Source organism: Hydra viridissima, unplaced genomic scaffold (genome assembly GCF_058129835.1).
Source record: "Hydra viridissima isolate aposymbiotic clone 2 unplaced genomic scaffold, HvirCarnegie_v1 scaffold_18, whole genome shotgun sequence".
NCBI lineage: Eukaryota > Metazoa > Cnidaria > Hydrozoa > Anthoathecata > Hydridae > Hydra > Hydra viridissima.
In genome coordinates this window covers 2,670,028-2,693,605 of record NW_028324317.1, presented here as the reverse complement: position 1 = coordinate 2,693,605, position 23,578 = coordinate 2,670,028, and the positions used below count along the sequence as shown (strand labels likewise).

At 27.7% G+C, this 23,578-nt stretch overlaps 2 protein-coding genes across 4 annotated transcripts in view; one reads left to right on the top strand and one right to left on the bottom strand.

Annotated features, from left to right (window-relative positions):
- The window catches only part of LOC145181000 (DNA polymerase epsilon catalytic subunit A-like), a 29,489-nt gene extending 14,038 nt beyond the window's left edge, over window positions 1-15,451 (bottom strand). The window contains exons 1-29 of one of the 3 annotated variants that reach the window (XM_090075004.1): window positions 15,385-15,451; window positions 15,162-15,294; window positions 14,982-15,062; window positions 14,664-14,708; window positions 13,620-13,712; window positions 13,253-13,332; window positions 12,943-13,138; window positions 12,625-12,810; window positions 12,276-12,386; window positions 10,711-10,796; window positions 10,517-10,572; window positions 10,329-10,392; window positions 9,787-9,847; window positions 6,202-6,273; window positions 5,632-5,745; window positions 5,389-5,481; window positions 5,174-5,290; window positions 4,927-5,034; window positions 4,721-4,849; window positions 4,418-4,520; window positions 4,025-4,171; window positions 3,798-3,943; window positions 3,456-3,514; window positions 3,188-3,277; window positions 2,902-2,994; window positions 2,682-2,751; window positions 2,127-2,201; window positions 275-364; window positions 48-115 (exon numbers count right to left, since the gene is read on the bottom strand). In XM_090075004.1, coding sequence (XP_089931130.1) covers window positions 48-115; window positions 275-364; window positions 2,127-2,201; window positions 2,682-2,751; window positions 2,902-2,994; window positions 3,188-3,277; window positions 3,456-3,514; window positions 3,798-3,943; window positions 4,025-4,171; window positions 4,418-4,520; window positions 4,721-4,849; window positions 4,927-5,034; window positions 5,174-5,290; window positions 5,389-5,481; window positions 5,632-5,745; window positions 6,202-6,273; window positions 9,787-9,847; window positions 10,329-10,392; window positions 10,517-10,572; window positions 10,711-10,796; window positions 12,276-12,386; window positions 12,625-12,810; window positions 12,943-13,138; window positions 13,253-13,332; window positions 13,620-13,712; window positions 14,664-14,708; window positions 14,982-15,062; window positions 15,162-15,294; window positions 15,385-15,431 — 2,813 coding nt within the window. In that variant the 5' untranslated portion in view covers window positions 15,432-15,451. Of the gene's footprint in view, window positions 1-47; window positions 116-274; window positions 365-2,126; window positions 2,202-2,681; window positions 2,752-2,901; window positions 2,995-3,187; window positions 3,278-3,455; window positions 3,515-3,797; window positions 3,944-4,024; window positions 4,172-4,417; window positions 4,521-4,720; window positions 4,850-4,926; window positions 5,035-5,173; window positions 5,291-5,388; window positions 5,482-5,631; window positions 5,746-6,201; window positions 6,274-9,786; window positions 9,848-10,328; window positions 10,393-10,516; window positions 10,573-10,710; window positions 10,797-12,275; window positions 12,387-12,624; window positions 12,811-12,942; window positions 13,139-13,252; window positions 13,333-13,619; window positions 13,713-14,663; window positions 14,709-14,981; window positions 15,063-15,161; window positions 15,295-15,384 lie in introns of those variants that run through there. The other 2 variants (XM_090075005.1, XM_090075006.1) reach the window with 2 other exon arrangements.
- Window positions 15,452-17,251: 1,800 nt separating this feature from the next.
- LOC149876858 (uncharacterized) lies at window positions 17,252-21,623 on the top strand. Its single transcript, XM_090075106.1, has 9 exons — window positions 17,252-17,380; window positions 17,468-17,704; window positions 17,889-18,196; window positions 18,267-18,421; window positions 18,607-18,784; window positions 19,283-19,475; window positions 19,748-19,838; window positions 20,227-20,276; window positions 20,816-21,623. Exons 1-9 carry the CDS (start codon window positions 17,323-17,325, stop codon window positions 20,998-21,000), a joined length of 1,455 nt encoding a protein of 484 aa, XP_089931232.1. The 5' UTR covers window positions 17,252-17,322; the 3' UTR covers window positions 21,001-21,623.
- The last annotated feature ends 1,955 nt before the right edge of the window (window positions 21,624-23,578 follow it).

The window sequence follows — 23,578 nt, the reverse complement described above, 5'->3', positions numbered from 1 at the left end:
ATCATTAGTTCTTTTATGTGGAAGAAATGTATTAGACTTCTGCATACCGTTTTTTTAACTTTTTTCCTTCTTCTTTTGATGCTGGTAAAATCATAGCCTTGTAAGGACCATCAACCTAAAGTAATAGTGATAAAAAAATGTCTGATGTCAATTAGTAGGAAACTACATGATAAAGAAATCTCTGCTGTCAGTTCGTAGAAACTTAGGTAAAAAGAATCAAATAACAATTCACAGTAAAAATATTTTAAGTAAGCATTCATTATAAACAACTTACTTCAAAAAAAATAGAATTTTCACTCCGTACTGTATACTCAAGCTTTTCTGGGTTTGTTAAATCGTGGTATTGATCATTTGTAAAACCAGACTGAAAATCAAAAATTAAAAATTAAAAATTTGAATACTATTTTATAAAGTTTTCACAAAATTCAGATAAAGTAATAATAACTCAAAGGTAAGAATAACAAGATTTTAAAATCAAAATTGAATGCAATAACTGTTCTTTAGAAATAAATAGACAATTATAAACCCATCAAGCAGTAAGTGAATAGCAGAAAAATGAGTTCTTTCAGCATTTGCATGAAATATATTTATCTATTATAATTATTGTCATTTATTATCTATTGTAAAAGGAGTCAGTTAAATTTTGTGTCCCATAAATCACTACAAAAACTTACGTGATGTGCAAAGATATATATTTCTGGTGAATAAATCATTTTATCTTCATCATTATTGGTTAGTGTCTTTACATAAACTACACAATTTTGCATATCAGTGCACTATCAGTTGAAACCAGACAACTATGCAAAATGGAAGGAAATCACTATATAGCTTTTAGAAACCACTTGGATAATCTAGAAAAAGTTCTGTGGACAGATGAGGCATATTTCTATCTCAACAAAACTATTTACACCAACAATGCCTTCATTTTCAGTCACTCAAATTCACCAAAGTTGTGCATGTGGATAGGTTTTTCAAGCAATATTATTGTTCCACCATTTTTCCTCAAAAGTAGGACTATTTATGATGATAGCTATCTATCTATCTTACAGCACCATGTTGTTTCATACTTAAAAGCCCATTGAAGATGTGCATCAATAATAGATGGCACTCTGCTGCACATAAAGAGAAATCTGCAACAACTTCTAACAGAGACCTCACAAATGATTGTGCTATTAGCAATATTTTCCAGCAGTTCTGAAAAATGCATTTAGCAGATCTATTGCTTTGTGATTTCTGGTACTGGGGCAATCTAAAACAGTTGGTGTATACCACCTATAGCATTTGAAAATCTAAATGCTTGAATATCAGACACTGTCCAGCAAATAACTACTGACAATATTGAATTTCTCTCTTTATTGATCACCCGCAATACTGGAAAGGGATTGTAGTTGTATTGAATGATATTCATAAACTCCATTCCTACAACATTTATTTATGCTTCAGAGTTGTTTGATTAAATAAATATCAGTATGTAGAACAATTGAATAAAAAGAAGAACATGTGAAGACGATTTAACATTTGAAGTTCTTTAAAAGAATGAGTTGAGAATAATAAGTTGATTCAATTATGTAAAGTGTTTTTAATCAAAATTACAACAACTGTTATAATTAAAAATCGATTATGCCCCCAAATAATTACAACACCAATTTAATTAGAAAATTAAGATCCCAATTATAGTTAAAAGCAAGTTATCTAAACTTAAAAAAATCTCCTAATCAAAATTTTGGCTCATTATGGTGATAATTTGAACAGAAATTTCAGACAAAACCAAACAAGTAGATTGTTGTTGAAGCAGAATTTTTAAAACCAATACCAAAGCCGAAAGTTAACATTCACTACTCAAAATTTTTCAGGACCCATTAGATCTTTTAGGAAGCTTCAAGCAATTTTATAGAACACATCAGAATCTTCAAACGTCAATGTTGGTTTAATGTAAATAATGATAGCAAAATATAAAAATATGTAGCAAAAATGCAAACTCTCTCTCTATTATCTATATTTTACAAAAGAAAGTATAAGGGAGATAAAATAACTTTAAATAAAAAAATTCTTTATTGTATCTAAAAATCAAAAATAAATTTTCAATACACCAACAGCAGTGAAAACAAAAAAAGAAATGTTATTACCTGGACAATATAATTCAGCATTGCACCAGGGTATGATATTGTTATTTTTGATTTTTTAGGATGAGTGGTTTTCACCTACAAAATGAAATATGAAGGTACTTTAAGTTACAGCCAACGATTGCTGTTTAAGGTCTTTTCTTTTCTTCATTTTTCTCATAAAAAACGCCATTTTGTTTTTCAATTTTACAAATTTATTACTTAATCTTTAAATCTAGCTTTTAAGCAACTTTTATTTTGCATTCTTTAAATTTGTAAAAGCTTTGAACTGCTTTTTTGGAGTTTTTAGGAACTAGCTTTAAAACTGGTTTTAAAACTGGTTTAGAACTGGTTTTTAAAAAAAGCTGCATTTCCCTTTAAAGTTGACCAGTAAATGTCTTCATTTATGTGAAGCATTTATTTATATAACAAATATTTGAATAAATTTGAATGTGATTTGAATGAACTTTTATTTAATTGGAACAATTGTGTGTCAGCTCTAATTTAAGGCTAGCTAAGCTTAGTTGCAAGTGAAGCTCACTGTGCAAAACACTTTAAACCAATGAAGAACAATCTTACTTGGAAGTTTTCTGGAAAACTTGCAGGTAAGATACACCATATGCCATCTGTATCTAACTCCAAAGGTCGACTGTATTAAAATATATTTACACTTTTAAAAGTTTCAGACAATATATGAATATAAGATAATGCAATACATGTATTACAAGATTATACATTAAGGATGTGTATAATACATATAAAAGATTTTTTAGAAAAATTGTCCATTTCAGTTTCTTACCCAATCTGTTCAACAAGTTCTCTAGCAGCAGTAATTATATGTGCACCAGTGTAGCAAACAATACCTGCCATTTCCATTGAGAACCAGCGTGACCTGAAATTTATGAAAAGTTAAATCCAATTGCATTGTCAATTATTAAATATTATCATTAAAATATTAAATTTCACTAAATTATTGATAATTATTTTAAAATAACTAACAAACTATTATTAACAATTTAATACATAAAATCTGCTGTTATTATCAAAGTAATAGATAAAATTAAAATCAAAACACAGAAACAGACCCCTTTCTCATAACATATCCATAAAAAGAATTCAAAATGCACTTGTGCGCAAGCTGAAGCGAGTCATACAAAACTTCCATTCCTGAAGCACTAAAAGTCATTTAAAAAAATGTAAATAAAAGATTTACCAACCAATAGAAATAAAGTCAACAAAAAAATGTAAATAAAAGATTTACCAACCAATAGAAATAAAGTCAACAAAAAAAGCTCATGCTTGATTTTTAAAATCAAACATGAAATTTTCAAATATAAGAAACCTAACACCTACTACTTCACTTCAGCTGGATCACCTTTCTCTGCAGCAGCAGAAGCTTTGCCTTTCCACACCTAAATCAAAAAGAGATGATTAAAATTGTGATTTGTATTCAATAAAAAGAAATTTAGACCAACACATAAAAACTTGACAAGATTGAATAAAATATTTAAAGCTGCTTCAGAGTTTCTTAGCATTTTATTACAAGCTTTAATTCCTTTTAAGATTTGAATAACCAACCAGAAATAATACTACTTAATGATTAAAATATACTTACCATGCTCTAGAATCCTTTTCTCTAAAAAAAGACTAGAAAAAAGATGATTGTAATTAAAAACCATCTTTAAAAATAGTCACCTTCAGTAAATCTTTAAACTCGTATCTTCTATCTCGAAAAGCCCTAACTGTATCAATATAAAAAGCATTCTCTCTTTGGCAAACAATTGACTCTCTTTGCTCATTTTTGGTTACTTTTGTTTTTTTGTATGCTTTGTTTGAATAGGCTGAAGAAACATAAAAATAGAAAATAGACTGATGCTTGTGTTAAGGTGATAATTGATGGAGCAATCTTAATTAAAATCTACCTGATAATCTTTTTTTTTCAAGCGCAGCTTGCTCAAACAGTGATAATTTGTGAAAAGAACGAGTTGGCTCATTTGGGAATCTTCCTGGATGTTTTTCAACCTCAAGTTGTTGCCTAATATTCTGGTATTCACCAAAGTTTGCAGGACCTAGATAAAATTTATTTTTGACAAGTTATATTACCAGAATTACATATAAAATTTATACTTCAAAGCTTTTTAAAAAATGATGTTAACTTGAAATGTACTAATAATATTAGTGACATCACCAACTGAAAACATTGTGAGTTTAAGTCAATCTAACTTCATTTCTAATTGTTTAATTGCAAACTGTTTTTAACTATATTGTATGAAACTTTTTAATTCAAATTCTTGTAAAAAAACTTCAATTTTTACTAAAATCTCCTCTCCACATCCATGCCATTTTACGTTGACATCTTGCTCCAGGTCTATTAAAATCACATGATGCACATATAACTTCATCAACAAGAGCAGAAGGCTAAAATAAAAAATAAATAAAATATTAAGTGAACTACTTTAAAGATTTTTTAAAATAACTTTTATAATCATCACATGTCAATCACATGGCAATCACATGTTTTACAAAAAGACATTTTAGGCTGTTGAAATTCCTAGGCATGAAACAATAATAATAATAATAAGATCTAATAACAATAACAAGTTGCTTAAAAAAGTCACCTGTAGTCTATTTGTCAAAATTATGTTAGGATACATGGCAGCTACATCAAGATGATAAATTAATGGTTTCTCAAGCCGGTTAGGAGTATCTCGCAATGTGGCAAGTTGATTCTTGATTTCTAAACACAGCTAAACTTAAAGTGCAAAAGCCAGTCCTATTTAATAATTATGCTAGCAAATCAAATACAAAGCAAGTTTCTTTATACCTCATCCATGTTTGTTACATATTCAATGGATACACCATGCTCATTTTCAATGGTGGTCTTAAGTGTCTCATAGCAATTATCAATTAGACTTTGAAATGCTTCTGGTACCTATTACAAATGTAAACTGGTACAAATGAGTATAAGTTAGTTTAATTTGTATTGTGTAACATTTGGTGCAGCTTAAAATCTTATAGGTCTAGTAATATAGACAAGTATAAATTTAAAAACTGAATGTCATAAAAAATACCATTCGAAATTTGCAAGGAATGTCACTCCTGAATACACCACTCTCTAATGCCTCTACATGGCCACCAACGTATGTTTCAGCATCAAGAAGATGCCCTTCATAAAACTTTGTGTGAACCTGTTGTAAAAATTTGAAAAAACATTTTTAAAATAAAAATGGAACTCATAAAAAAAAGTCTAAAAAAGTATAAAAGAAAAATAAAATTAAACACTGACCTGCTCCTGCTTGTTTGGGAAAACAATATTTGCATGAAAAGCTTGCACCATCAATAAAGCTTCACATAAAGTACCAGATCCTTTACGGAGAACCTGAACATTTCATTGCCATTTGTTAACATCATTTATTTACATTGTATATATTTCAACTATTTCACTAATATGAAACTTTTAAAGCAGGGCATTACAATCAGGGCATTTTTAGAATGCGAACTACTCTTGCACTGATAAGATCATGCTTACCTCATCTGGTTCCATTGGAATAATTGTACACAGAGCAAATATAAATGGGTGAACATATTGCATGTAAAGATAGTAAGTAGCCACTGCATCAGATACAGAATAATTTGCCATTTCCTAAATAGTAAATTAATAAAGATAACACTCAATATATTTTTGCAACTGAGAAAATATGAGGATTGGTCAAAGTTAGTAAAGGGTTGGTTAATGTAATATATAGCCATATTAAACTGATAGTTGATACTTGTAAATTTAAAACCTGGTTTATATAAAACAGTTTGACCTTTCCTAATTTCCTTTTAAAATTTATCTACAATTTTTAATGAAAAAAAAAATTTTACAGATAGAGAGATCTAAATGAGAGTAAATGAATGTTTTTTCTGGTAATGGAGTGGTGATATTTTAAAACAAGCAACCTAGCTAAATAAATTAAAGTCCTATAAATAAAAATTTTCATAAAAATGGTAAAGGTTAAAAGAACACTTATATTTTAAAATCAAATTTAATAATTGAACATTTAAGCTTGCAGTGCTTTGTAATACAAATCAAGTTTCCATTCAAAAATTAAATTACCCTAGGCTGCTCACTTGTCATTCGAACCATATCCTCAGGATCAACTTCTACAGGATTGTAACGAAGTTTTGCCTACATAAAATAGTTATTTCAAAGAATAACAAAATATAACAATATCTATACAACTATCAGATAAAGATGAAACTATTTGAATTGTATTAAAGAAGCATTTTTATGCATTGACACAGTTTGACAAATATTCTTACATTTGTATATCATTAGCTAAGAAAAAAGATTAGTCATACTATACAAGTTTTTATGGTGAGACTTTAAGACATAAAAAATGGGTCACAAAAGTGACCTCAACTTATGCACCAAGTCAACTTATATATGTGGAGTTAATTAATACATCCAGGAATAAATCCAAAAGACTTTTATAGCAAAAGTTTCATTTTTTATTATAATTTTTGAAATCAAAAATAAAAGACTTAAATGTTTAATCTTCTCATGTTGTTTAAAAATCTGGTGGTCATTTTAATTATATCAACTATTTAATTAAGCTTTTTTAATTATTTATTTAAAAGAAAAGTTTGTACCAAGAAGGAAACAGTTATTACCAAAAGAAGACATTTGTATAACAATAGTTTTTCCCTCAACATGATCCTTTTTTATAGTGCATTGAAATTAAAATATAAAAGTTTATTAATGAAAACAACTAAAACTTGATAAATTTGAGTAACTAAGACTTGTTGCTCAATTTTAAGATGGTTTGGTGAGACTGTAGATAGATTGCTAGAATCTTCCTAGACTCTCACAAGACCAGATGTAGGATTTATTGCTATATAAAAAGTTTACTAATGAAAGTATTTTGTTATACATCATATACAAAAATATGCTGACTACATTTTATTAGAATTAAGGAGCCTTGGCCAGGAGCCCCTAAAAAATTGTTAAGCAAAGCTTTTTTAACAAATGTGGTTTGTTTACTTCAATATTAGTTAATTTCAGAAATTAGTTTCAGATGTGTTTACATACAAAGTCATTGAAAAATTGTCAAGAAAACAAATCCTCATGCATCAAATAAATGTTGCTTTACCAAAATTATTGTTGGTTGTTTAACCAGGTGCATAAAAAGAATAAGAAAAAATTTTTTTTGAGAAACAAAATATTTGCAACACAAAATATTTTTTAAACTAAGCTTTTGCATTTTATAAGTTAAAAAAAACATAAATTATGTTAAAAAATTAACTCAAATTTTAATTTGTCTGATATTGATTTAAACAGTGACCTTTATTGATTGTAATAGCTTTGCAACATCAACAGGGAAACTTTCTTCTCCTCCAAGATTTAATGTTAATTTATATTAAATGAAATTTATATTATATTGAATGGACTTTTTTTGTTACTATCCAATTTAAGCCAATTTTCCTAAGTTCTTCAACACACCACTTAGGTTTTAAAGCATTATAGGATTAATAGGTTTTTCATTAATCCAAATTAGGAACTCAAATCAAATAATACTCTAGCTAAATGTTAAGAGATCAAATATAAAAAAAATAAAATAGTTATATTCATCTGAATGATTCAAAACACAGTTGCATTTAAATTTCATTAGAAGTAAAAAATTTAATTCTAGGAAAGTCCTGGTACTAAAAAATGTGCTAATCAAATGATGAAAATATAACAAATAAATCAAATGATGAAAATATACAAAAATAACAAAATTTGACAAGTGAACTTTTGTAAAATTATATGATTGAGTAACAATATTCTTCTTTTTTTTTTTTTGGTTTTTGTTTTTGTTTTTTGTTTTGTTTTTTTTTTTCATGTAAAAAAAATTTCTTTAACAGAAAGTAACAGAAGACATTTTTATGAATAAATGACGGTCCCATTTTTATATTTGCATTATAAAAAAAATTAATTTAAAAAGTTTTTGAAATTTTATCCTTAACTGTCTTTTTGTTAAAAACATCCAAAGGATGTAAAAAATTCTCCAATGTGTGCAAAAAAAGATAAAAATTCATATTCAAAATTTTTTCAAGAGAAAAACCACAATTATCACTTCTGGAAGTAACATGTTTGTCAAAGCAGGACACTTCAGAAACAGATCATCAAAAACTCACATATAAAAATCAAATAGAATAGCAGACAAATTGGAATGCAACAACATTTATATAAATTGAGAAATTTTTCACCATTCATTACAACTTCACCAAGGGTTTAAAAAATAAATTAAAAAATGATACTAATACTTTGAAAATCAAAGTAATTTTAGGAAGAAATACAATAACTCGACAGCTAGAAGAGACTTTTATGTTGTTTAAAAATTTCTTAAAGATGGAAGACAGAACCTATCCAAGATAAAAGCAAACTGATCATGGAAAACCATGCGAGTGGCTGTTGCTTATAAGAAAAAATAAAAGTGCTGTGTTAAAGAACTTAGGAAAATTGGCTGGATATTAAAAAAAAAGTCCAAAAATTAAAAGGCAAAAACTAAAACCAAAAGAAATATTATGGCATAAGCCTTGTGTAGTTTGATGTGCCAACTCCAAAAACAACTTCAAAAAACTGTTTTTTGTTTTGTTATCTATACAACACACCAGCCTACTACAAGGGGTGTCAAAACTCAAAGTTTTGAGTTTATTCATTAATTGAACTCGAATCAAATGTATTTAGTTAATCAAACATTTTTTGAGCTTTGTACCTTGGTTCGATATTTAGAAAACCGCTGTAAGGTGTTAGTAAAAAAAAAAAAAAAAAAAAACCTTTAAAACACAGGACAAGAGAGTAAGGAGAACTATTTGGAATTATTTTGATAGATATAAAATGAGCAGTACTATTTTTGGTTTTTATAAAATTTGAAAATGCAGTCAAAAAATATCTTGTCCTACTTCATCTACAACTGGCTTATTTACTCACCTGATAAGTTATCATAAGAAAGAGTCAGCAGAGTAGTTAAATACCACAAGCTATTGGGCACATGTTAGCAACCAATTACTTGTTATACAATTTCGTAGAATGACAAGGTTTTCAGGCAATTGTGAAATTGATTGCTTCCAGTATCATATTGTATGTATTTATATATATATATATGTATATGTATATATATATATATATATATATATATATATATATATATATATATATATATATATATATATATATATATATATATATATTAGATATAATATATCTACATATAATATGATATTGAGTATATGATAATATAGATATATTAGATAGATGAATATGATAGAGAATATGATAATGCAGATAAATTGGATAGATGAAGCTATAAATAGAAAGATTAGGAATTGACATCTTTAAGGACCTAGTTGCAGAAAAAGTCTGGTTGTATGGGATTTTTCAATTCTCATTTGACAAAATTCTTATAAATAATGTTAAAATATAATTGCAACATCGATATAGAAATATTATCAGAATTTTTGTGTATTATATATTAGTTATAAAACACTAAACTACTCTTTTCAGTCAAAACTAGGTGGTTAGACATTACATTAGGTGAACCTATAAACCAGTGTATAAAGTATTATACAAATGTGAAATTAAGGTAACAACGATTGAATAATTTCACCCTGAACAGTATTTACGTCAAAAAAAAATAAAAAGACACTTAAATAAAACCTTTGTGACAGCTTTTAAGTTTTGGCTCCCCACTGGTAAATAACTGTCTCGCTGCACCCATCTAAATTTTCAAAAGATAAAAATTAACTTTTTATATTGTAATTTACTAAAGATAATTTACTAAAAAATCAGCAAAGAATTATCATGACTTTTTATTTTAATCTACTAATCTCCTAAAAGGATCCAGCACTATTCAAATAAATTGGAGAAATTTCACCCCCCCCCTCCGCCCGCCCTTTTTTTTTCTTGATAAACGAGTCAAATTAGTTGAAACATAACAAATCATTCATAAGAAAAATAAGAAACTTTCTTTTGAAAACTTCATTTTAGTAAAAATATTAATTTAATATTTATAATTTTTTTTTACAAGTTTATAATGTAATATAGTCATATATGGAACATATTAAATAATAGCAAATGCAATTTCTTTTTTAAAATCATAGTAACAAACTTTGAGCTTTCTTGCTTGATACTTAAATCATGATCAATAAACTTGTTTGATACTTAAAATATAAACCAAAAATTAAAGCTAATTTTTTTACCTGAAAGCATCCATGTGTATCCCGTAAGTTGATTTGTATTCTTTTTGAGAATCAGGATTGAAACCTAAATTTAAAAAAAAAAATTTAATCAAAAAAATAAATTTTGTTAAATATCTAAAGTGATTTTTCTGACTTTTCAAAAATAAATTATCAAAATTTTCCTTTAAAAATTTTATGAAGAAAATTACCCATCTCTTCACTCATAGAAATCCCATGTACTTTAGCACGCGCATCAAGAAAAGGCCTAAATATTGTAACATTTATATATAACATACAATTTGATATACCATTGTAAAATTTTACATATGATTATATAATTCAATACATAATAATATAATTTGATATGTAATAATATTTGATGTAGAGCATTTAAGAGACTCACCAATCGAAGAAATCCCCGTTATATGTAACAAATATAGTTGGCTTAATTTCTGATATGTGATCAAACCAACGTCGAAGTAAGTTAGCCTAAAATATTAAAAAACCATTCAGTTTCCCAATTTTAGTTTGTAATTTTAAAAGTTAAAGGAAAAGGGCTAAAAATTAGAAAACACTGGAATTAGTATTTGTTCAAATTTTTGATTTATTTCAGACCCTTTCTGAATTTAGTTTGAGTATAAAAAAGATTCAAAACTAATATTTGTTACAACTTTTATATTTATTTTAGTTTTTAACATTTTTTTTACATTTTTTACATCAACTAGGTATACTTCATACACAAAAACAACTTTAATTTTTAAAAACAAACTAAGAGTAAAACTATTCCTTATTATAGGTCTGTCGCTAAATTTTACATTTTGGTTTTTTATCTTCCATCACAAAATTTCACAATGGGTGAAACAGTTGTTTAACAAATTAATATCAAAGATCAGATGACCCATGCAGAGTTTGGCAAACTTTTATCCAGATGACTAAACTCTCAAAAATATCTAACGCATTTCATTAAACTCAATTTTTCAGCTCTTTCATTTTTTCATTCAGCTCAACTTTATTTATGTAAACTTCATTTTAATTTAAATAACAGACAAAACAATATTTTGAATTGCAAACTCATGTTTTAGCTGAAGCCTTTTTTTAATAACTAAAATAAAATTAACATACCCTCATGCAGTAAACTGTATTTTACAGTTAATATTTATAGTAAATGCAACCCAACTCTTATTTGATTTTGCACAGAAACATAAAATATAAACATCATATCTCAATAATAAGTATATATCATGAAAAAATATTTGATTATTTATGATAAGAAAAATATTTTTTATAGATCTTGAATAAATTTTAAAGAGTAATACTTGATTTTAAAATTAATGGTCAAAAAATTAATGGTCAAGCCTAATTAAGAAAACGAAAATACTTCCCTTTTATTTCAACAAACATTTGGATTAAATAGCTGTTTTAAATAAAAATTTAATAGCTGTCTTCAAAATAATATTAGCTTAAAAAAATTTTTTTGGCAAGGCCAGTCAAAAATTTGTAAACAGAGGACCATTCCTTCCAAAGTTTTTTAAAATATTTTATTTGGTTTTTTTTTAAGTTGCTGGATATATTAATTGTCATTAAATAAAGCAAAGCTTTTAACTTCACAATTCTTTCATTTTATTGATTTTTTTATGGATTTTATATGGATTAGTACTCAGATAAACAATCATATTTTTTCAAAAACTCATAAATATTGATTGTTTAAACAAATAGTAGAAATAAACTATTTTTTGAAGACTCAATAAAAATGTTAAATTAAATAAAGTTGCAGTTTTTGGCAGTTTGAAGCTTTTAGAAAGAAGGCAGCTATTATTACAACTACTACTCTGTGAATATTTTTCTGATTTCATAAATTCTAGTATAAAACTAAAAAGTCTGCATTTTTCAGTCATCGCTATTTTTTTAACACAGTTAAATGTGTGTGTATATAAATACATACATATATATAAGACATAACTTATTTACCTCATCTGGTTCATTAAAAACACAAATAGGACCTTCATATTCAGGGCGTGGAGTATACTCAAAGTCTTCTATATCTTCAGAAACAATCTCACGATTAGTTATTAAGTAGCCCTTAAAAATCAGAAACAAAAGAAAAGCAAGTTAATTCAAATCAAAAATCTTTTGATTTAATAAAAAAAAATCTTAAATGCTTTTAAACCAAATGGCAGTTTTCCTGAGAAAATTCTTTGTTCAACTTTATTGGAAAAAAATTTTTTTAACCATAAGAAAAATAAAAAAAATGCTCTCACCTATTGAAACATTAAAAACTTATTGAAATTGATTATTGGAAAAAGCTAAATGGAATTACCTGTCCATCAACCATATATGATATCATCATAACTGAGTCAATGGCTGAATCAGGAAACTTCAGTGGTAACTTTGTAGTCTCGATATCAAATGCCATTACAACAGGGTCTGGTCTATGAAGCAGTTCTGGACAATGCTTTATGCTGACATTTAAACTTCCATAAACTTTAACTTTATACCAATGCCCCTTTGTAATAAATTCTCAAATAACAAATAGCCCTTCATAATAAATGAAGAATTTAAACTAAATGAAATCATATGATAGAACAAAAAGGGTGAACTCATAAAAGAAGTTAAAAAATATTTATTCAAGTATTACCACAAAGATTTTCAGATCAATTGAAACTCGCACATGATATGGCACATCAAACTCACGCATGTCAAGAATGTTATCCATTAGGTTTGTCTTTGATGATGTACCCTCATTATTTGAGTCAGTTTGACCAGTAACTAGAGTATATGTAGCATAAGCTTTCTCACGTTCCTTATTCTTTTTAATAAGAGGTTGGATTTCCCTACAAAAAAAAGTCAGTTAGGCAATAAACTTGCTCTGAAACACACATGCAAAAATTATGAGTTACACACATAACAAAATAAAAAAAAAAAAATTCTTAAAGATTAACATGTACCTCCTCAATTTCACAAGTTCTTTTTCATTGTAAAATGAAAGTTTAATGTAACTCTTCTTTAAACCTGTCAGGTGGTTTAGCTGAAAAGAGAGAGTAAAACTTAAATAATTTTAACTAATTTTTTTCATCTTATTTATGTCCAATCATCCACATATGTCCATTAGAATAAAAAGTTAAATTATCTTTTAAAACCAAAAATTGTTATTTTCGCTAGAAATGCTCAACTAACATTTCTAACGCTATATTTTTATCAAAGATTTGAATAAATATTTCGTAGTTAAATAATAAAATAAGTTTTCATTTTATTAATTTACAAAAAAAATAATTTAGAAATAACAGTCAACAAAATTTTAAGTCTTTGAAATACCAAGTCCAAATCTTCTTTTTCAACAGTTTCAATTGACGATATCAACCCAGCATACTTTTTATTAAGGAAGGTTGCAAGTTCTCGTTCAGTACCCTGAAAATAAGGGTTAAAAAATATTTTATTTTAAACACGTTTAAGCAACAAAAAACTAATTGAAATAATCAAACTTGATGGTTATACTTATTTGCCCATATAACTGATGAAAAAAAATAATAATAAAAATTAATTATATATAAAAACAGACACAAATATATTTAACAAAAATGAAAATTAATTATCACTGTAACAGTTTGTTATCAATTTTCTTTGAAGCTTTGAAGTTTTTTTTTACTTTATTTGTTATACATTTTTTTTTTATTGATTTTTTTGTTGATTCTCTAGATTTTATATCTAAAGCAGGGATAAAACATTTAGTTGAAAATAAGAAACTGTTTTGTGAAACAAACTTTAAAAATGTATTTATTTCAATTTTTTTTACTAATCAAAAAGCACAAGTCAAGAAAATATAGCCAAGCAACTAGATATATTTTTAAAAACTTTTTAAAAGAAAACAAACACTTTAAAAATTGTTTTAAACACACACATATATATATATATATATATATATATATATATATATATATATATATATATAATATATATATAATTTAAATTTGCATTTATATTCATGCCATAAAGTGAAGATCAAAATCTTAATAGTACCATTAAGAGTTATTTAGTCAATATAAGTGTAAAATATAATTAGCCAGTTTAAAACTGCAAATATTGAATTATTTAATATTTTATATTTTTTTAAACTGTTGAAAATTTGAAAACTGTTTAAAATGTTGAAATAATAAAAGTTGTAAACATTTTTAAGTTTCTTTTTAGTTTCTTTGACTCATCACTTTTTAATCAAAAAAAAAAAAAGAAAAGAAAGTGTTTTTATTTCAAAAAGCATTTCAATTAATGTTGAGTTATAAACATGATAAGCTTGATTGCTTTCTCATTTTTTTAAGGTGACTAATGTAGGTATATTTGTTTAACATTAAACCTTAAAAATACCTCTTTTGCAGCAATATAAAAATAGGGGTTGAATGGCAATGAAACCTGAAAAAAAAAAGTAAAATATTTGTAAAAAAAGATGTTAATGAAGCTGAAATTTAAATTGAAAATTTTAGTTAAAACTACACTTTAATCTAAATTAAAATAAATTAGAATACAAGTTTTTTTTTGTTTATATTTTTTTTTTTTTTTTTGCATGACTTTTGTTACTTGATAAAATCAAATATTTAACTTAAGAAGTTTTAAAACTATAAAATATAAATCACATCTAAAATTCAAATCTTAAAATGATCAAAAATGATATAATAAAGGTTTTACCTTAAAACGATCACCATCATCTTGAATAAAATAATAATCAACTGCACTTAGAAGTTTTTTATTTTCATCCTGAACTTCAGTCTAAACAAGACAATGTTTAAAATCTAACACTTTGATCATTTGAAATGGGATATCATGATTAATGATGATGAATATGCAAATATTTTGTATACAACATACTGGGTGCATGTTTATCAACCAGCCACATTTTTCAACAGCGTCTTTATATTTATTAAAACCATATTTTGCATCTATACTATCTTTTTTAATTGTTGATAGAAGTCGAGCTTCAATTCCAGAACCATCATCTGCACTAAATATTTATCATCATGTACAGAATTAATAAGATAACATAACGAACTTAAATACTAAACCAGATATTAAATTTATTAATAAATCGTACATTTCTTCCTCCTTTTTCTTCCACTTCCCAGAGTTAAACAACACCATAGCAATAGTAAAGTAATTACATACTATGAAAAAGATGGAATATTAAACTTATCATTCAAACAGTCAAAATATTTTATATAAATATCAAAATATTTTAGTATGTCTATTCACTATAAAAACTTAACACAAATTTCATGAAAGTCTAGATATTGAAAAAAAATGTGCATGCATCAAAAATAATTTATGTACACAAATGAAGTTTATATGGATAGACAAAGTAAAATCCATATCAAGTTATTTTCATAATGATCAATAAATGTAGAGACTTTCCCGCGTAATTGAATTTTTTTTTTTTTTTTTTTTTTTTTTTTAAGTTCATAGAAGTGAGAGGGGCGTTACATTTAGCATAAGTGGCTAGAAGAAGCAAAACTTCCATAAATTGTGCTAAATTCTTCTTTTTGAATGCTGATAATAGTTTACGCATACTTGTATTTGTTAAAAGTAAATGTATTGTATCTATGATTATTTTGAATTTTATTTTAAACTTATTTATGTGTAACTTATGTTTTATTGTGACGAAATAATAGAAGAAAATGAAACGATTACTTTTAAAAGGTCACGTCTAAATTCCGTCGTAGTTTTTTTTTAATTATTATTTAAGTGCATAGCAATTTACGACTTTTAAGCAATTTTTGGGACTTTGGGAGGCTTTATGAACATTTTTTGAAATAGAAACTCTTTATGGTTGGCACAGAATACTTAATAAGATTTTGATTCAGACACTGAGATTTTGGTTTACGAAGATGATGTCATATTCGTAATGTCTTTGTCTTTTTAGTACGATGAGTGAGGAGGTCCAAGAAGCATCTAACAAAAATTTAAAAAAATGAAATGACTTATTTAACAGATAGTGCGGAAGAAAAGAAGCCAATATGAATAAAATGAACGGACATTTACGTCATTACAATCGGTTGGTTGTCATTTTAGGAAAGGAAGCATAAATAATGCTGAAAAACTTCCATCTCGAGTCTTATTGAAAGAACCAGATATGTTTGAATAATGCTATATATGACTTATTTTTAAAATTGGTTTCTCGGACCATTATGAATTAGTGGCAAATTGATGCAATACGATTACAGAGCAAAGGAAACTCCAAGGCCACACGCAGAACAAAATTAAAACCCTCCAGCCCGAATGTTCAATTTACCCTAACATAATATTGCCTTTCTATACCTTTAAACTAAAAAAAATTTTTAAATCAATTCATAATAAAAGTATGAACTTTGAAGTGAATATGATTTGAACTTTTTCAAGAGGATCCAAAAAAACATAATTTAAACAAATTACGAAAAAAAATTTTCTAAGTGAGGCTCTTGTTTTATTATTAAAATCTGAATCGAAAAACTTTTTTGTCTTTACGATTCAGTTTTTTTGCATGATGCAATGATAAATCAAAGCAAAACAAAAATGAATTATTGTTAGTTTAAATTAAACGGTTACCGGAATTAAAAACTTTAAAAACTTGCTTCATTTTTTCTTACAGAATTTTTGTTAAGTTAGGCATCTAGTTAATTTATATCATTTATATTATCCAGTTCTTTGACTGTATCATCCAAAGTTTTATGTTAAGCAAAACAATATTGTTTTTTTGTTTTTTATTAATTTTTTGTTTCTTACGTGAAAACATAAAAAAATTTTCAAAAAGTAGAAAATATTACAGATTGCCTCAATTTGTTAACATTTTTGGCAATTATAAATTTTTTAAAGTGGTAAATAATTGAAGATTTTTTTTTTCACCTTTAAAATTACGTTGATAACTATTTAAAACTATTTATGCTATTATTTTATTATTTACAACCAATTTCTTTTGAAAACCATTTAGAATTAAAAAACGAAAGTGAACAAATGAGAGTTCTTTCTACGAAACTTTTTCGATGAATGAAATACTACCATGCATCAAACTCTCGATATTTGGTTCTCGTCGATTTTACTCTTAACCATTTTTTCAGGTTGGTGTCCCTTTTATTTTTAATTATGTGCGTGCGTTTATACATATTTCCATGCACACTTGTTACTGACAGCCGGTTTTTTTGTAGCTGTTTCTTCAGCCATGTCGTGGGGAACATGGAGCGATGGATATTATGCAAACTACGCTATAGCAAAATACGCCACAACCACCCAACTGTGTGGCCAGTTTTGCTTTCAAAAAATCATAGACGGTGAACTTTACGTAGGAGCTGTTCTTGGGCCAACAGCAAACTGTTATTGCTTGATTAAAACCCTGGGTTACACTAATAATCAAATTAACACGTACAAACAAGTGCAGTATTCATGTATATATTTCGTTTTTAAATTTCTATCGTCTTTTAAACGTTAAAAAATCATTTTCTGTTTGTGAAGTTAAAGAATTTGGGAATACCTTTTTTTGTTGATTGCATTTTTTTTCTTCTGCTCCTGTTTTGAACATTGGTTTTCTTTTAAGTGTAAGCTTTCTTTTCAAAAAATTCTTTTTTGTAGATTCTCTCATAGAAGCTGATAAATCAATTTGCAAAATTAGTGAGAGAGTTACGTTTAGAGTTCGGGTTCGATTTTTTACCGAAGGAAATGACAAAAGCATGATTTATTTTATCGATAACTTGAATGAACCCTTAAAAAGGTCGGGGAGGATCTATAATACTGATTTTATAAACCTGGGAAGGAGCACCTATGATACGAGAACACTGAAAAGATATAACGAAACTAAGCAGTACAATTCTTTAGAAGAGAGTTACGTAGGAGGGGGAATTGATACAGAAGTTGAAAACCTATACACTCTTGTTGCCAAGGTAACAACGTGTTATTGTTCTGAAATGAACATGACTAAACTTTACTGAAATTAAGCTCTTTTGATATTAGATCGGAGATATGTCAGTAGCAAATAATCAAACTGAATGGGCATTGCTGGTGGTTTCAAGTGATAAAAGACTTCAGTTTACCCTTACACCTTTCACGATCGTACGTCCACCAATGAACTGCAGCTTACAGATTGCAACTTTGTCAAATGTGACAAAGTATATTTTTTGTGTGATAGAAATGGTTTAATTATCGTAATTGATTATTTATTCCATATTTATTTTTTCATATATATATATATATATATATATATATATATATATATATATATATATATATATATATATATATATATATATATATATATATATATATATATATATATAATATAATATAATTTCAGAGAGACGTTGTATGTGACTTTAAGCATTACAACAAGCCTCAACTGCACTTCTGATCTGAAAAATATAAGCATCATTCTGCATCCTGAACAAAAGTTAACACCTACGGGATTGATTTGGGACAGTTTAAGCATTACCCCAACATCAGTGATCATTACAGACAAGTTCAGTTCTATCTACGTAAGTCACTTTTTGAACAGATGGTAAAGGTGGGATATTGAGATGCTTTTACCAAATTTTCTGTCATTAATCCATTATGTTCTTATCGTTCTTCATATGATATTTATGATTATTAGTATATTTTTATAGCTATAATTTACTTATTATATTCATATGATAATTATGGTAAACATTTAATTAACTTTAATGGTTAAACGTGAAAATTTTCTTGTCGTTGTTTTAGTTTTAACTTTGTTTCAGTTAAGAACTTTACTTGTCTTAGGTGGTTAGGAATTTTACGTGTCTTAGGTGGTTAGGAACTTTACGTGTCTTTGTATTAATTTCTTAAAACACTTTGATCTGATGTCTTCTCGATACTTTAAAGATCCTTTTTTTAACCTTCATATTAATATGTATAAAATAGAAAATAAAAAAGTAAATACGCGCAAATAAGAACCATTTTATTTACGCGTATTTTTGTTTTTTGTTGCGCGCATTATTTTAGTTATTTTTCTTTAGGTCAGCGATTTAAGAATTGACTCCATCATAAAGTTTTTTGCCACGTTTGATAAAAATATTACCACGGTTGTCACAGGCAGCACAAACCTCACTGTTCTTGCGACTGCATCATTCTATGATTATATCAATAACAAGACGCTGAAAAAATCCACAACGTTTATGTTTAAACGACCGCTGCAGCAGCTTAAACAAGGTATAATCTCTGTGCATTCTTACTTTAATTCTTCTTTAAAGTTTAAATCAATATTTAACTCAAAATTTTAACTAATGAATCTTTGAGACCAGTAGCAATAGAAAATGTTCTTCATTAACAAACTCGCTTCTTTCTTCTCTAGCCTACACCCATCCCTAAACCTATCAATTTATGCCCATCTATTTATGTCTATCTAATTTAATCACTATGATTGATAGACAGCAGAATTAAAGTTTTGTTGTCTAAAAGTCTTTTGTCTGCTGTTATTGTAGAAATAACAAAGTTGAATCCAAAACCCAACAACATCACCACTTCTTTTGAGACAACAAATCATCGGTTCGTTTGCCAATCAATTCAAAAAAGGTACGTGTTTTTTTAAATATATTAAAACAGTTTTTTATGCTTTAAAGCTACAATGGAAATGGTCCGGGTAAGAGTGAGTCGAGATAAAAAGATGATATCATCAAATCTTTGATCTTGTAGACCTCATCTCGGCCTTGGCTCAATATTTGCTGGAATGTCCCCAATTTAACTCAATATAAATCTAAACAAAATATAAACTGCACCCTATAAATATACTTAAATACTTGCACACGCAATATAAACTTCCAGATTTGCCATTAGCAGACGCAATGAATGCAAATCTAAAACAACTGCATTTAAAAAAGAAAATTTTCTATGAAGCAGAGGTCCAGCTAATTTTTTAATTCAGTTTTAAATCTTTTTCTTTTAATTTAAGGCTTTTTTTTAGACAACAAACTCCGTGCTTTCAAAAGGAAAAAAGCACTGGGCGCATTACCTGTAAGTGGCATTTTTTTTTTTTTTGGCCGTTGCTACTTGAAGCACAATGCGCTCTATGCAGCCATATGCTACTCGGAGCGCAATACTTTGTACGCATGCGCTAAATTTTTTTTTTTTTTTAAAATCTTGTTGATGTTAACCCTATGCCTATGCCTATGCCTATGCCTATGCCTATGCCTATGCCTATGCCTATGCCTATGCCTATGCCTATGTCTATGCCTATGTCTATGCCTATGCCTATGCCTATGCCTATGCCTATGCCTATGCCTATGCCTATGCCTATGCCTATGCCTATGCCTATCCCTATCCCTATCCCTATCCCTATCCCTATCCCTATTCCTAACCGCCTATCTAACCAGCTTTATTGTGAAATATAAATCGCACTGTTATAACAAAATAATTGCGCATGCGTGTACAATATTGCGCTCTGAGCAGCTTATGGCTATGTAGAGCGCATTGCGCTCTACGAAGACACTTCGTTTTTTTTTAACAATCAACTTTAAAAAGAAGGGTTGTAAATAGATTTATTTTACCCATAGTTCTACCGATGCAGCTTTTGGACGTTGTTGGGTACAGTCCTATAACAAATCTCGTTTATGGAAAAACCTTTCGAGATAAAATCGTCGAACTTGATTTTAAGAGAAAGAAACCTGTTGTAATTATATCCAGTGAAAAATGGGCCAAAATCAAAAATGATACAAATTTTCAATATAAAAAGACTTGAAATTTGAAAATTATTTTCATTTTAATGAAAAATCAAACTTTTTTTCTTTTATAAATCATACTAAGTAATCATACTTCTGATCTTACAAATTATTGCTTCTTTTTTATTGGTTATAGTCACTTTCATGCAAATGATTCTGCCCATTATTAGTTTTAATCATAGTTTTTAATAGGATAAAATTAAATAGCACTATTTTTTAGTACATTTATGGTTTTAGTCCGTTATCAGTTAAAATGTCAAATGTGTTTATACTTGCCAACCTACTAAGATATTTAAAATCTACCAAAATGAATCGCTTACAAATGAATGCATATTGAACTAAAGATATCAAATTATATTACAGAATCATCTATGTAGGAGGGGTTGTAATGCAGCACACTCTTTGGTTAGTAGGGACAAAAAAATCTTATAAAAAGAGGAAATATCACCAGGTTGATAAACATTGAGGTTTTTTTCGTATTAACTAAAATATAAGTCATTTCATGACTTAAAAGCATAAAATTATAAACATTAAAATTCATGTATTTAATATAAATACCTAAACATATATATGTATGAATATGTGAAACATGTATGTATGAATAGAAGATAAGAATTCTCCAGAATACATTTATGTTTCTCAAGCTTTGTTTGTTGCGTTGATAATAAACCAAAACTTTTTCATTTTATATAACATCGACAATCTTTTAAACTTTGCTTAAACAGCAAGAAAAAGATTTTCTTCCTAAAATCTTTAAATTTCTTCCGAAGATCTCGTGACGTCATCGTTAACCAACAAGCTCAATTTAGCTGGTGTTTTTTTTAGATCGAAATTTTTTCTTTTTAGCTCCGATCAAATTTGTCGTTCAAAGTTCAAAAACGTTTTGAATCTTCAAGATTTGATCGTTGTTTAACGTCCCACTTACAAATTTTGCTCTAAGAAAATTGTTAACACGTTTCGTTGCTTTGGTTGGTTGCTTCATACCTTTTTACAATAACAATTTTTTTATTAAGACTTATTGCAAAATGTGGTTAAAGTTATTGCTTAGGTGAAGTCATTTAATTTTAAACATTCTTCTCATTAAATTCTTTAACTTCATCAATGCTGTATTCTCCCTGTCGGTTGTTTTCTAAATCACCGTTGAAGTTGTAATCTTCATGATTAATTATAATATTATCATTGCAGTGTACCTCCTGCAGGTTATAGTTAGGTGCATTAATATACATAGGGCACTCACAATCAGAGTTCTTTTGCGATTCGATTTCCTTTGAGCACCTTGCTATGTTTTCTATCACATAATTTTGATTAACATATCGTGCGGCTACATAATTCAACTTAAGACAAGGTTTACTAACTCCTTTCAGAAGTTGAATCTCTTGATTCTGCAACTTTTTAACGCAATCGGATTTATAAATTAAGTCGTTATTATGCACGTTCGTGTAAGTATGCGATGTTGGAGTGGGAGGTCCACAGTACTCATATATATGCTCCTCTTCATCCCTTTCTCCTAGATATGGAGGAGGAATTAGAAATTCATATTTTTGTTTATTAGCTTTCCTATACAGTGCACATGCACATGCCATCATAAATACCCCGATTAGAGCTATAAATGAAGCAGTCACAAAAAACACTACACTCGCTGTGCTTGCAGCGTTCTCATCTTCATCTTCATCTTCATTGTTTTCTTTTCCAGTAATTATTTCATTTACGAGTGAAGTATTGTACAATTGGTCGAATTTCAATTCAAACACCGTGCAATTGGTCGAAAGATTTACCATTCCAGAACATATATAGTTTTGACTTAAATTGATTTTCAATACGCTACCTTTTAAACCCCTCACAAAATTTGCTTCGCTTTCGTCCAACATCAGTTGAATATGATAAACGTTTTCTTGCGTTTCAAAAACAACTGCCTCTCTGCTAGATTTTGGTTTTTCACATTTTACTTGTATCTTTGATTTGAATAAGAGAGAGCATAAACCTTCCGTTGTTAGTTTGTTTTCCTCGCTCAAAACTAACTGTCTAAGAGCAGCGTCGTCCTCTTGTTCTTTTCGAAACATAACAACATTTGGCATGACCTTATCGAGTTTTAAAGCGTTTGGTAAGAAAGTCAAATTAGATTTTCGATACGTTTTAAAAAGTTCGCATTTGCACAGATAATTCAGTTTTGAAGACGTTTGGTTTTCTTGGCAATAACAGATGTTTTCCAATAAATAACCATTCTTAGTGTAACTAAAATCTTCAACCGTGTTACCGTTTGGATCATTTTCTCCAGCAGTAGAGCACGCAAATAATATGAAGTACAAAAAAGGACACTTTAAATAACAAATGAACTTCATTTCACACGATTTTGGTTACGAGCAGAGCAAGTTTATGTTTTCAAAGCTTATATTCATGCATCGCGATTAGTAAATGACAATCATAAAAGTTTTTTTGTAAACATTTTAAAATTTCCTCATTGAGGAATTATTATTTCCTTTATCTGTAGACTCAATAAAGATTATCACAGTGCGCTTAATACTTATCATGAAACTCGTTTTTAAAATTATGCGTTGTTTTTTTTTTGGCGAACGTTTTTTTGTTGTGAATTGTTATACT

Bases quoted from the DNA above. Each gene is read 5' to 3' on its own strand.
- LOC149876858 (XM_090075106.1), top strand. From the start codon at position 17,323: ATGCATCAAACTCTCGATATTTGGTTCTCGTCGATTTTACTCTTAACC. The intron at 19,839-20,226 runs GTACGTGTTTTT...GCTTTTTTTTAG, and splicing joins TGCCAATCAATTCAAAAAAG to ACAACAAACTCCGTGCTTTC. The intron at 20,277-20,815 runs GTAAGTGGCATT...TTTTACCCATAG, and splicing joins AAGCACTGGGCGCATTACCT to TTCTACCGATGCAGCTTTTG.